The sequence below is a fragment of the Malus domestica genome, chromosome 01 (genome assembly GCF_042453785.1).
Source record: "Malus domestica chromosome 01, GDT2T_hap1".
NCBI lineage: Eukaryota > Viridiplantae > Streptophyta > Magnoliopsida > Rosales > Rosaceae > Malus > Malus domestica.
Window position 1 is genome coordinate 31,578,800 of NC_091661.1, and position 14,616 is coordinate 31,593,415.

Sequence of the window (14,616 nt, forward strand, 5' to 3'; positions counted from 1 at the left end):
CATCTGAACTTGTAAGACGCTGTCAATTCACCTCATGAACTTTACTTTCGCCCATGAATTCTCATAATTAACCACGTTCCACCCTACTGTTTATACTTACATAGTGCCATCTAATATTTTAATGTCTCACTGGCTATCCACGTGATCACCTATGAAAGGCTAACCGTGCGACGACGACACATTTATATCAGCTGATCGTGGCGAAACGACCACCTACGTCGTCGTGGGCTTCGCCTCCAAGCTCTTCCACTCTTCTCCAACCCCAAATACGAATGCTAATGGGCCTCGGACCTCGACCCTACTCATCTCCCAAACCGGGTACAAATCCTCCCCTAATCAGGCTACGACCGCATCTATGCGGTCGTGATCGTCAACTGAACATCCACCACCTCGTAAGCGCAGCTCTTCTGGTGGCAGAGAAAGTCCTAGTTTCCGGCCTGCATCGAGCCTCACGAAGCTCATCACAACCATCCACCTAGCTCCCTACCTGCCACATTGAGGTCGACTTCGACGAGGTGTTCTAGTGGCACAAGTATTGTACGATGTGTCATCGAGGGTGCTGTTCACTATCAATGAGGGGGAATAACCTCCGGCGACGACTGGAGCTTCAAACCTGTTACCACTTGAAATTTGTAGGTTAACAAATTAAAATACTAAATTCTTGGTGAGCGTGGGATATGAACTGAATGAAATAAACTCAAAGATTTAAGTGGTTCATCTTTTAAAAATGAAATACATCGACTATGTTTCTCAAATTATATTGATTTCAAAACTAAAAATAGGGCTAGACTAACACATGAACTCTCTCGTAAAAGCATACGCGGCTTTCAGTCTAAGCAGCATCAAACAAGCTTTTACTAGTTCACCAAAAAAAAAAAGAGGAAAACTAACGAAAAGTTCAAAAAAACTTCCTTTTTAATAAAAAGAAATTTTTAAAGGTATAGTGAATAGTATCAGGGAAATGTATAAATGTGACTTTCGTTAAAAGTGAACAATACCGATAGTGTTTTGTTAAAACTTAAAAAAAAAAACCAAGCTTTTACTCTGTTTGGGCTGAGGCCCACTTATTTTATATTAAAAAACACAAGCCCATTTCTATCTTCATTTTTTGGTGGGAAGCCCATCAACGAGCAAAACCCTAGATAAACAACCGTAGAGCAAAACAGCTTTGCCGCCGCCGAGAGCGAGACACACACAGAGAGACAGAGGGAGAGGAAGAAAGAGAGCCGGAGAAGATGCAGATCTTCGTGAAAACCCTAACAGGGAAGACTATCACCCTCGAGGTGGAGTCTAGCGACACCATCGACAACGTCAAGGCCAAGATCCAGGACAAGGAAGGTAACACCATCCTCCCGTAATCTAATCTCTCACATTTTTTCCGACGATCAAGTTTCGTGCTCGAATTCAAAGTAGTACGATTCAACGGTGATGATTTCTCCCCGGTAATTGTTTTGTTTTTGTTTAGGTATTCCACCGGACCAGCAGAGGCTCATTTTTGCCGGGAAGCAGCTCGAGGATGGCCGTACTCTCGCCGACTACAACATCCAGAAAGGTTAGCATTGTCTTATCCCTTGTTTGGTTGCTCAGAAAATTTTAGGATATGTTTGCTTGTGAAGAATTTAATTTAATTTTGAGGTGTTAATTTTTGGATATATACAGTGTAAATTTGGAAAATGAGTTTTCGATATATGTTTCCGGTTGCTATGTGATTGTGTTTGGATCATTTTACCTCGAGAAGTTTAGTATCCAATTTGTATTAGCATTACTCGAAGCGAAATGAGCTAACGGAAGACTTGACGCAAAGCGTTTTAGGATTTTACAGCCGATCCCACTTAGTGGGATAAGGCTTGGTTGTTGTTGTTTTACTCGAAGCGAAATATTTTCCTGTTTCTATGTGATTATGTTTGGAGATATTCCACCTTCAGAAGTTTATTACCCAATTTATAGTAGCTTTAGTTGAAGGGCTCGGGGCCGGGTTTGCACCTGCTGATGGCCTGGTTTATTCATGTTGCTGGTGATTTGTTGCGTGTTTATACTTGTGTATAGGTGCTTTCTGTTTGTTTATGTTTCTATGTGAAATATTTTCCTGTTTCTATGTGAGATTATGTTTGGAGATATTTCACCTTCAGAAGTTTATTACCCAATTTATGGTAGCTTTATTTGAAGGGCTCGAGGCCGGGTTTGGACCTGCTGAGTGCTGAGGGCCTGGTTTATTCACGTTGCTGGCGATTTGTTGTGTGTTTATACTTGTGTATACGTGCTTTCTGTTTGTTTATGTTTCACTGATTGAAAGTTTATTTTGATTATTTTTCTCAGAATCAACTCTGCATTTGGTTCTAAGGCTTCGCGGTGGGATTATTGAGCCTTCTCTCATGGCATTAGCTAGGAAGTACAACCAGGAAAAGATGATCTGCCGCAAGTAAGTTCCAACTGATTAAGCTTTTCTTTATTTCTTTCGAGACATAATCGATGTGTTCATTTGGATGAGGATTTGTATTCTAAAAAAAGAGAATGCGGATGAGTATTTAATTTATGCTTAAGCCCAAGCCATTCAATCCGAATATGATTGAGCGTCCAACATTCGTTAGTTTGAGAGCTATTTTACTTTTCTTTGATTCTCATTGTATCTCACGTATATAAATGCTCGTGAGCAGGTGTTATGCACGCCTGCACCCCCGTGCCGTGAACTGCAGGAAGAAGAAGTGCGGACACAGCAACCAGGTATTTCATATAGCCGAGTGATGTCTGTTTGATCCTACTACCAACCGTTACTTTTTAAGGTTTGGTTCTTTATTCGTGTCATCTTTTATTAATGCAGCTTAGGCCAAAGAAGAAGATCAAGTAAACTGGGAATCGAGACAGCGGAATGTCGCATCTTTTTGGATCATTTAGGTCTTGGACATTTTATTTTAAAGCTTTGTTAGCGTCAACCAGGGTACTGTTATAAGGTTTAGCATCAATATTTTTCAACTTGCTTTGGAATTTTTCTCTGTGATGTTGCGTAATCTTGGCGTTGTTTAAACTTCTGTTTGGACCCAATTTTGCACCATCGACCCGAGCAATTGAGGCCGTTGAGTGAGTAGTTCTAGACCATTGAGTACGTGAGATGTTAAGATAATTTTTAGTTATTATTGAGTTGAGTGATAATATCATGATTTTTAATCATGATAATTATCTCTTAATAACTTACTAAATTATCTTGCCGCATTCGTATCCTAAATAAAAGGAGGTTGCAAGCAGCAATTCGCTTACCAGCACCATTGGACTCTACAATATCATCAAGCCTTGCCAAGCCGCAGGAATATGCATACTTGAAAGATAATATTTGTTTATACCATATTTAGGTTAGAGAGAGAGAGAGAGAGAGATGGGAGGTAATTGCAACAACACCGTTGAAACCGAAGCTGGTCGCTGGGGACGTTGTCGATGAGATTGATCTGATCGTAGAGAGAGAAGGCGCGTCTCCGCTACGGCAGCGATTGCGGGTTTGCAGGTTTCGGGTGGGCTTCCTTCTGGAGGCTCCGAATGAGGTCCGGCAGTGCCTCCATGGCTCTCACTCTCATCCGCATCTCTCCCTCTCTGATATTTCGCATCAGCTTTTTAGCGAGCAGCAGCTTTTGATTTCCCCAGGAGAAGGAGAGGATGAGACGCTGTATAATGCAGAAGGAGAAAAGAGGGAGGTGCTGGAGGAGAATATGCCATCCAACGGAGCAGCAACTTGAACGGAGCTAAAGCGAGTGCAGATTCTGATGAGGAGTGTTTTGATGATGCAGGGATTCTGAGGACACTGGATTACCTTGGAATTTCTCCGTTTGTGTTTTTGTGATTTTGCAGATTCACGGTGGAGGTGAAAAAATGAAAAAGAACCGACACAATTTTTCGTATCGATTCCCACCGACGGCGCTAAATGTTAATGCACAAAACCAGAGGTCTTGAAACAACGTAAATCCGACCGTGAATCTGCATGAAATGTAAATAACACAAGATGTATCGTGGTTCACCTCAAGGTTTGGGCTACGTCCACATTTATTTGAGGGAGTGAGAGCTCTGAGAGAGAGCTTTGAGAGAGGGTGAGATGGCCTAGGAATTGGCCTCCCCCAATTGTGAGGGTGAGGGGTCCTTTTATAGAATAAAGACTCCTCACTTATTATATATTTGCCTATTCTTTTATTACATAATTACATTTAAGTTCCCAAGTATTTGTACGATATCTAAATACGAGGCTTTAAATATGGTATAAACAATATTCATGTTATCTTGGAATTGGCTACTGATGAATTATAAATACAGAGTCGTAGGCCACATTGAAAACCTCCTTCCAAATCAACACACAAATTGCCTTGCGCAAAGCTTCTTAACAACCCTGAGATTTTTTCCTCTCTCCCTTTCTTCTCGTCAACACATCATCAGTTTGGATAAACAACATTGGGAAGGCAATCGGCGACATCTTCAGTTTGATAGACAACACTGGAGTCGTAGAATCAATTGACTGAGAAGCACTTTCAGTTTGGATAGACTACACAGCTTCGAGACCGATTGGTTATTTATGTAAGTCTTGGTTAACAAGGATTTTCGAGTCCTTGTTGGTAAAGTTCATCTCATCAGCATTCTCGGTAAAGTGAGGTGTTACCAGGTTACTACATTTGGCACATTGAAAGTCGAATTTGAAATTGAACTTCGCTGAACTAGCAGCCTTGTCTTCAGGCTCTAGAACCCGAAGGTCGATACGTGTTCCTTTCTCAGCCGCAGTCGCAAGATCAAAAAGTCAGCAGCGCGCCCAATGCCAAATCAACATATTTTACTCCCCGGCCGAAATCGGCCGACTAGTTGATACGCCCCGCGGACAACCGAATGACATAATTAACTTATTAATTACTCGTCCTACGCGTCATGTAAGCTTGATAGTTTTTACCATCAACTTCTTACTATGAGAAATGGCATTCAAAAGCAATCGCTTTCCTTCCATTTCTTCATTACCACATTCTGAAACGGATAAACCAAATTTACAAGTTGTGCGATGATTTGATAGGTTCATCTCTTCTGTTCATCTGTTCAAGGATAAGATCAGAATTCGCATCAACTTGTCTGGAAAATGTTTTGGATCATCTTCCGTCTTGTTCAATCTGCAGTTGCCCAATGTAACTGTCCTTTTCCAATTTGTTCGATCTGCGTCCGATCGATCGAGGCACTGAAAACACAATAGGGGAAGGCCAAAATTAAAAAAATGAGCCTGAATTGACAGCTGTGGGATTTGAACCCACGCCCTTTCGGACCAGAGCCTAAATCTGGCGCCTTAGACCACTCGGCCAAACTGTCATGTTTCGTCGTTCTTAACAAAAACAAATTCATATTATACTAAGAGCAGTTCCATCAGTTAAGAAGAACAAAGGGCAAGGTAGTTAAGTTGGCCTTATTATTCACTATAAATAGTACTTGCCTATGTGCGCTTCAATCCGTTGGGCAAGGGAAATGGCAAGTCAATTACTATTCACCAATGTAATTTTTTTTCTTCTTTAGGTTGTTTTGTTGGCTTTATCCTTCACGTGTTATATTCGTTTTAAATTTCCGATAGTTCACTTCATAACTTTCTACGCGTTCACTTGCATGTAATTCGTAATGGAATAACCCAATTTCAGGAATTTGATTAACTAGGGGAGGTGTTAATCCAATTCCCTTTCCTTACTTTTTTCCATTCCGAAGTTATTCCTTATTTTCCTCTTACCGAGAAGTAAACGAAGCATGGTGACAGCGGATAAGTAACTGATTAGTTTTGGTGCAACATGAATCATACAAACTATGAATTAGAGTCCCACTGATCTGTTGCTTTTTTCATGCAATCTCTCGTGACCCTGCAACGCACACAAACACACATACACTCATGCATGGAGGGCACAAAGACGTCCATCCATCGCTTAAATTTTGCTTCTTCCCAGTTATGTTCTCCAAACAACTGCCTGTTGTAATATTCTTTGCTCTCAAGGAACGCGAGAGCAAAGAATACTAGTCTCTGCAGAACAATTAGCGGACCGGATTATGCAATAGCTCGACAGATGTAAGCTCAAGAACGATGTTAACTGGCTTACGCTTATCAAGCTGCTGAATAATCCGGTTCGCTTACTGTTCTACATCTAACTCAGCAGAAGATGTAAGTTAAGGCGTCCACACCTCACTTATGCTTTAGTTTAGAAGGATCAATACATTGATTATAGTAAAAATCTTCACTCTAAATATTACACCAAACTTTTATATGCAGGGTGTTGGGGGAAGGGGGGGTGTTGAAAATTTCAAGCCCAGAAATTTAACCAGTGTAAATTACAACGTGATGGATCAAACAAAATGCTGCCTGAATCCAGCCTATGCAATTCTTGAGGTGTCGCAGAGGCATCCAATTGACCTATCTTCAGAAGCTCATCATGTCTTTCATCTCCATACTCCCCACCAACATCATTGCTTGTATGTGAATCTATGACTCCTCTCCGCTCCAATTCCTCTTCTAGTCTTACTTGAGCAGTCGTCTCACAATTCCCATCTTTGTAACTCGATCCATCCGCCGTCTGATTCATGAGAGAATCTTCGGTAGGGGCGCCATCTCGAGATGTTCCCACAAGATCATTCAACTTCTGCAACTGCTCAAAATAACCAAAAAAAAAGATGTTTAATGTTGACGACCAAGCTAGAAATTTAGAATGCAATTTCATGAACAACGTTTGGCTCCTTACATATAAATGCAAATCACAATCTGATAGAACAACTTATGCACGCATGTCAAACCGTGATTTTATGTATAAACATGATCGTTCTCACATGAGAGGAGCCAAGTGTTTTTTCCTGATTTTCAAATTATGAGAAACTGAATAAGTTTATTTACTTTACCTGCATAAGCAAGGACTGCTTCTCCTCCTTCAAAGATTCAAACCGACATGCTAACTTGTCATAATCTTCTCTGAGACTTCTCAAGTCCCGCTCCATCTGTTTCGACTTCCATCTAGCTCTTCTGTTCTGAAACCATATGGCAACCTGGCGAGGCTGCAGCCCAAGCTCTCTTGCCAATTGCACCTTCCTCCTCGGCTCGAGCTTCGAGTCTGCTTCGAATATAGACTCCAACAAACTGATTTGTTCGTCGCTAAATCGCCTCGTGTTTGTGCCCTTGTTCTTCTTCCTTTTCGTCGCGAACTGCGGCTCTGGGCCGCTCACATAATCCAAGTTTTCTTCTTCATAGCACTCCTCTTTCCTCCTTTCCATGACTCTGATTCTCGGTTTTCAGTCCGATCTTGGACTTGATTGATATCGACTTGAAATGTTCTCGACAATTGTTGAAATATTAAGTAACGTTAAATTTATAAGTGGATGTGGCTTAGGAATCTTGGTAACGATGTGAGCTTCTAGCATATATAGTAAGGGTTGAAGAGTCTATCTTCTCACTCACGCGGTTGCTTTCTTATAATTGGAAGTTGTTGATTGATAGGTTATCGTAGGCTAAACCAATGGTGTTAGCTAGCGTAAGCCACCCTTCATTTCATAATTTCTTGCCTTGTGGACCTCTCCAATTCGAGAAATTTTTCAGTATGCCGAAAATACAGTTTGATACACCAAGTATCGTAATACAAATTGTTAGATTTTTTTTAAGTATCCAATCACTTGGTGTATCAGACTGTGTTCTTGGAAAATTGAAAATTTTATCCTGTTCACTGTTATCTTTCTTTCTTTCCCATCTCTAGAAATACCAGTGTATGTATGTTTCTTGCATGCACAAAGCACACAATTTTGGCTTGTTTTGTGCTTTTTTTGGGTGGAAATAATGAGAAAAAGTAGATGCATTACACAATCTACAGGATTTGAAAAGAAGAAACTTGAACTTGGGTTGCTTGTTTAGGTGTCGATTTGTAGTCCGTAGATGATGTCCCAATTGCCATTCACGTACCATATATACTTTTTGCTTTTTGACAATGAGCACCCAATAATACAAGGACAAGGATTGTCTGCCATCCTACTTTCAATGCCCTTCAGTGTCCTTCTGTTTTGTGTGATCACGATTAAGCCACGTCAACATTTTATATTGTTTTTTTATGAAGATAATAAGATAAAAATGAATAGTAATATAAAATGTTGAGTTGGCTTAACCGTGACCACACAAATAGAAGGGTACCGGAAGGCACCGGAAGTGGGAGGGCCGACCATCATTGTCTATAACACAAACACTAGTGTTCTATTAATTTTTCAATTCAATTATGATAAAATCTTGTCCGTCACCTGTGATACTATTTACAACCGATGAAACTGCATAATCTCTCGACTGCCATATTATTTAATTTGTCTAAATCATAGGCATAAAAAAGTTGGCACTCGCAAAATCGTACATCAAAAGATTAATATATAGAAGATTTGTAATTTAACGGTGCATATTTCATCTATCATTATTTTTTTATATACTTTTTGACAATAGGAAACACCAACAATTCAAATACTCATGCCTTTTTCTTGACTCTTGAGTGCAACATATATTTACAACGTGGTAAACACTTACATCAAAAGATTAATATATAGAAGATTTGTAATTTAACGGTGCATATTTCATTTGTCATTATTTTTTTATATACTTTTTGACAATAGGAAACACCAACAATTCAAATACTCATGCCTTTTTCTTGACTCTTGAGTGCAACATATATTTACAACTTGGTAAAATCTTATCGTCAAATATGTACAACTAATGACATGGCAAAACCTCTAGACCATAAAATTTATTAACTCGCATATTATTCATATTAAAAAACTAAAAGTAATGTGACTAAGTATGACTTGCATGATGAAACATACTATACAAATATTTCACTTTCAAAAATATCTAACATGTCTATAGAAAATTGATGGTCGCACATATGGCAAGTTTTGGTTAATATTCAATTGTGTCATGAGTTGTATATGGTCGTGTAAGATAGGATGATGGCAACTTTAGATGAAGATAAAATTGCGTCGCCTAATGCCGACAAACGAAAGGATCGGTTTCAATACACTTGTCAAGTTAAATCAAAAGGAGAAAGCAAAGGCCAATGCTTTTTCAATAAAAGCCAATCATATCGGTGGGGCTTTCTGCACTGATGTCTCTCACTCCTCCATTTTGTTTGGTTTCTAGTGCTTAGTTTCATCCTACTCAATCGATGCGTCCATTTTCTATATGGCTAGGTCCAGTGTCTTTCAGGGTTCCATGGTTGGTGTGGTGTCCTCTCCAGACTCCCATGAGACGTGCTCACTCCTCTCAAATTCATGCATGCCTTTTGGGATTAGGTCACACTTGCACGCCACGGGAGCACTTTATCGTTTACAATGTGGCAAGAAATAAAAGGGTCATGTTAGAATGGTTAAAAGCATTTTCGGAATGATTTGGGAAGTGTACTGGCAAAGTTTTTATTGACATAATGTTCAACAATACTTTTACGCCATGTTTGAGACTACTTTTTAAAGGATTAAAAGTTTTATTTGATAATTGAAATTTCTTTTACTTAGCTTGGCGGAAAACATTTAAAATGCTTTTGAAATATAGAAGCATATCTGTAGAATCACCTATTAGATCCTATTTCATAAAGCATTTGAATTTAATAAAATTTCAACGTGTTTCTAATTAAAACACTTCTAGCAAAGCATTTTAAATAAAAGCAATCCCATATCAGCTTTTAGAAGGGTCTCATTAAATAAAAAGCGTTGTGATTCAAGAAAGTTACACATAAAAGCAATTACAAGCAAGTGTTTTCTAGTAACTTCATAAGCGGCCTAAAGTGGACTTCCGTTTTCATTAGGTTTCCAGTTTGGAATCAAAGTAAAAATGGATTAGCTCGATCATGATAGAACTTATGTATTGATTCTTAAGCAAAATTCTGGTTTAAGAACCAATTAATGAACTAATTAAAAACTCAACAGAAAACAAAACTGTCCTCCATCTTGGCCTAACTGGTGGCCTCATTTATGTCGTCTGAGTATTGAGCAAGCTGGGACAAAAAAATTGTTATCCAAGTCCAGGATACTTGGCTGCATTTCGTGCCAGGACTGGTGAACTCAGGATAAGCATAACATGGATTAGCATTTATTGTCGTCCGGGTAAGTCTGGTGTAGATGTGATGTGGCTAACCTGAACAAATTCACGCTGTTTTTACTTGTCAAATATCGTTAATTCGTCTTTGGTATTTAGGTGCTTTGTGAGGACACGTTTCGGGGAGCGATTCGAGCCAAATGTCAGTCTCTGCCGTCGACAACAAGCGGGCAAAACTTTGGGGGCCAAAAAATCTTTAAGTGATGACTTGCGTGGCTCTCGAACCATTAAGAAGAAGGGATTGGATTGCTGTCGTTGTTGCATGATTTCAACATCAATAGTTCACCTTTCCTTAATTAAATGTAGATTGTGTAAGAATGTGAAGGTAAAAGACCATCACATTGGTGAAAGGAGAAACTTTGCATTGATTTATAAGAGGTTGGGTTACTCCTCATATTGCCAATTAATTGTATAGTGGAGTCTCAACTCTTTTCCGATTGACGATTAACTAATTTGATCCATTACCTTGTCCCTCAAGTTAAAAATAGCCTTAGGGTTTGTAAACCATTTGTTTCTATTTCACCAAATGAAAGAAGAAATAAAAACAATTACTTCAATTACCTTTAGATGCAACAAGAAACATGGAGGCACACGTGTCTTGATCAAACGGTAGGCGAAGTTCCTATTGATCACCATAAGAAAATAAACTTATTAGACATCTTTGTTAATATTTCTCTAACCCAAATATTATAAGCATGTTATCTCAAATAAAAGTAAATATACAAAGCATTAGCATCTATAAACCGGATGGATTTTCAGAACTTGAAGACGATGACAATTTTCTAGTACTTCCAGCAATCCATCATACTGGAGGATCCCCCATGAGCAACCTATTTCCAAACAGGTTAGGCATTTCGACACTGGCATAACAGCTGCAACTCCAACATATGGATTCTGCACAGGCTATTTGTTCGAATAATTAATATTTTTTAGGAATAATTTGCTTAAGGTCACATAATATTTTCAATAATTAAGATTGGGTCATCTGACGCCACTCAGTACTATGGTCTGGTGGTATTCCTCTTTACTTGTAAGTGAAAAGTCTTAGATTCGAATCTTGTAGATGACGAATTCGATACCAATTTAGGTTGTCTATTGTGGGATTTAACCGAACTCCCATCCCCGTAGTGTAAATTATATCGTTGTACTAAAAAAATATATATATATATATATATAAATAATTAGGTCATGTCTGACACTTTAGCGACAAAGATATAGGATACTAGAACAAAAACAAAAATGTAATGACATAGAATTACCCCGGGAAAATATAAGATTTTGAAGACAAGAGGAGAGTTTTGTTGTACTTTCTTCAGTTCGTTAGGAAAGAAACCCAGATTTTCAAAAATCGTATTGAACTTGGTTAGGACGTTCTTGAACACAGGAATCGAATCTAAGAGTTTTCTTCACCATAAAATTTAGTATAACAACATAGGGTAATTTCAACTTTACTGTCCTCATGTTTCGTAAAACAAATAACTTCGACCACCTTGAGATGCGACAAGATATATCTATCTTAACAACATGCTCAACATTCCCGATTGATAGATAGATAAAATTCCTGATTGATAGATCAACATTCCCGATTGATAGATCAGATATTTTTAGGTTCCCGTAACAACATGCGATAAGAGATCGTCATGGAAAGAGATTCAAATATTTTAGTCGATATTTTGAATCATAAAGCTCAAGTTCCATGGCGTGTTCGATCAGTCGTCGGTTCTACAAGACATTTTAAACCATAGAGAGAAACGAACATGATTGCAAACGGTTTTGCTATATTACGACCTTATTACTACCATTCATGTGTATGGTTCACTAATTTTCCTAACATTGTTATTTCCATAATACAATTTGCTACATATGGTTAAAGATTTGTAGATGATCTTGATTGTAATTTGTCTGTTTCTAAAGGAAAACATAGCTATTGCTTAACTTGAGAATAACCAATATTATAAGCATATGTGTGTGTGTGTGTGTGTGTGTATGTATACCCCATGAATTTTCAGAACTTGAAGACGAGGAGTGCTTTGCAGTGCTTTCAGCACTTCGTTACAATTTCGTCTTACCCACGGGCCACATGTATCCCACTTCCAAACAGGTCCACTGCTCGAACATTGGCATATCATCAACATTTCGATCTATTGGTTTATTAATCAAGAATAAAATCAATGAAGACATATTAATTAGCAACAGTATAAGGACTAAATAATAGTAGTAGAACGAAAAATGCAATTATATTGCATGTAATTACCGAGCTCAATTGAAGATATTTAAGACAAGGAGAGTTTTGTAGTATTTTCCGCACTTCATTAGAATTGATAAAACTTTGAAAGCACATATGGTTTAGGAATTGGAACATGGGAATCGCATCCAAAAGGTTTTCCTCAATATCTCCTGGAACCTAAAAATGTAAATTTGACATAAAACATCAGTGATACAATATTTATATTGAGAAACAGAATATTTCAAACATGCATCTTCGCTTGACAACATATGAAGCAACGAATTTCAAAAGAAGCTACTGTAGTAGATTGCATACCTTAAGATCGAGTTTTTTTTACATTAGAGAGACATCCAAGAAGCATATAAATTCGATAGGTAGCAACTTTATCACCTATTACATAACACTCAATGCATGCCTCCTCAAGTGAGGATTGATTGTACAAGTAATGCTCATTTTTGAATCTACCAGAGCATGTATAATGTTTGAGATTAGTTCCATGAACCATGACCCGACAACCATGATCGAAGTTTCCAAAAGGGGTGTGCTATCCACACACCTCTTTTTATTTCTCACACACCCCTTGTTAATTTCTGTCTTTTGATCTTCTTCAATTCCTCTTATCCGACGGCCGAAAATAAGAAGGGTGTATAAAAAGTAAAAAGAGATGTGTGGATATCACACCCCTTTCCAAAATAATCTTAATGTACGGTCAATCTCAAAAAGTTTTGGTGCACGAATATTGACAATCCTGACGTTCGGCAAGAACAGGAATTTTGATAAGCATAAATCTTCAAGGACTGGACAGCTAGAAAATAATTGATTGGTCGATTGTTCATCCGAGAATTTAACAAGCTTGAGCACCAAGGTTTTGAGGCTGGAAAAACATGTTGTAGGGGGACGTTAGAAGACACTAGGCATGCATAGATCTAAATGCACAAGTGATTCGCAAGAAAACAAGCAGCAAAGCAACGCAAGTAATTCTGCATCCAGTATTTTGTTTCCGTAAATGTTTTCATCAATGTAGATAGATAAATCCTGCACATTCCGCATCTACACCTTTGATCCAACGCATAATGACAGAGGTCATAGCTTCTTAATCGTAGTGTTGATATATAATTATAACATGGAAGCTTTTTACGAAATGTTGAAGAAAAATTGCCCTATCCACATAATCTGAAAACTGTTCTATCTTCCGATCCCGGTTGAAGGGGAATTTACGCAAGTCAATGATGGGATTGACGTATCTCCACCTTTTTGATAATATGCTCGTTCTAACTGCTTCTTTAGGGTTGAAGTAGGATATCATGAGTTGAAGAATGTCGTCAGGTAAATCACTCAAGCTTCTGTTGCTGCTGCTAAGCTTTCCTGTTTCCAGATATTATTCATCTTCGGTTATTCAACAATATTAGCTCACCTAATTTTTTCATAAAAAAAAAAAAAAGGAACAAAATTGAGTCACTTACGCTATAGAAATTAACCCAGAAAGAGCTTACGGTTTAGAAATTTCAAGTCGAAGACGCAGCTGAAGAATTCCAAATTATTAATTTAGAAATAGTGAACAAGCAGCCAGCAGGACACCCCACTGGCACTCTCCCGTCGCTCCAATGACTCCAGTCTCTCCGGTCTCCAGGAAACAGATATGAGAGCAGAGAGGGAGGTGGTTCTACAATTATATATGCGCCTTTTTCATGGGCTTTCCATATGGGCCTTTTAAATCTGGCATTTTTCTTAGATTTCTCGGTCCTGTTTTGTTCATTTTTCAATTAATATTACGATTTAATGAGATTCTCTTATTGGTAAATCTACATTTCTATATAAGTCAAAATTTTTATTTAATTCGACTTCCATGAATGACGAGTTGGATATAAGACTCAATAATCAATTGTAGAATCCGTTTGAAAATTATTTTTAAGTTGCTTTTTCGTTCATAAGTGTCTCTAATAAAAACGCTTCTCTTAGAAGGAGAAGCAAACACATTTTACCTTTAATCAAGACGCAAATTAGAGTTTGGCATCCACTTTTTCACACCCTTTGGACAAGTTGAAGAATCTTCAACTTCTAAAAAAACCATTTAATTTGTTCGATCACCAATTATACCATAATCACAAGAAAACTGAGTAAAAACTTTTGAGCTTCAAGCATTTCATATGCACAGTTATGGATATGACGAAATCCATCCCATAATCTCCATAAAAATTAACTTCGACCACCCTTAATTGTGACAAGAAACATGGAGATACACGGGCCTTATCATCGTTTATACTAAAATTCCTTGATGGTGAATTCCATATTTTCTATATATTGG

At 38.1% G+C, this 14,616-nt stretch overlaps 2 protein-coding genes, 1 long non-coding RNA gene and 1 other non-coding gene across 4 annotated transcripts; 1 reads left to right on the forward strand and 3 right to left on the reverse strand.

Annotated features, from left to right (window-relative positions):
* The first annotated feature begins 1,102 nt into the window (after positions 1-1,102).
* On the forward strand, positions 1,103-3,128 carry LOC103444257 (ubiquitin-ribosomal protein eL40 fusion protein). The gene is made up of 5 exons (XM_008383187.4): positions 1,103-1,338; positions 1,466-1,552; positions 2,317-2,419; positions 2,655-2,721; positions 2,819-3,128. Exons 1-5 carry the CDS (start codon positions 1,236-1,238, stop codon positions 2,843-2,845), a joined length of 387 nt encoding a protein of 128 aa, XP_008381409.1. The 5' UTR covers positions 1,103-1,235; the 3' UTR covers positions 2,846-3,128.
* Positions 3,129-5,236: 2,108 nt separating this feature from the next.
* Positions 5,237-5,316, reverse strand: TRNAL-UAG (transfer RNA leucine (anticodon UAG)). The gene has a single exon. It is a non-coding gene; the product is annotated as a tRNA-Leu (tRNA).
* An 860-nt stretch (positions 5,317-6,176) lies between these two features.
* Positions 6,177-7,282, reverse strand: LOC103444266 (homeobox-leucine zipper protein ATHB-7-like). Its single transcript, NM_001328988.1, is given in 2 exon segments — positions 6,177-6,626; positions 6,874-7,282. Coding segments are annotated over 2 exon segments (711 nt in total). The 5' UTR covers positions 7,243-7,282; the 3' UTR covers positions 6,177-6,284.
* Positions 7,283-13,303: 6,021 nt separating this feature from the next.
* Positions 13,304-13,958, reverse strand: LOC114825755 (uncharacterized). Its single transcript, XR_003774557.2, has 2 exons — positions 13,775-13,958; positions 13,304-13,676 (listed from the first exon to the last, which is right to left on the reverse strand). It is a non-coding gene; the product is annotated as an uncharacterized lncRNA (long non-coding RNA).
* Positions 13,959-14,616: the final 658 nt, after the last annotated feature.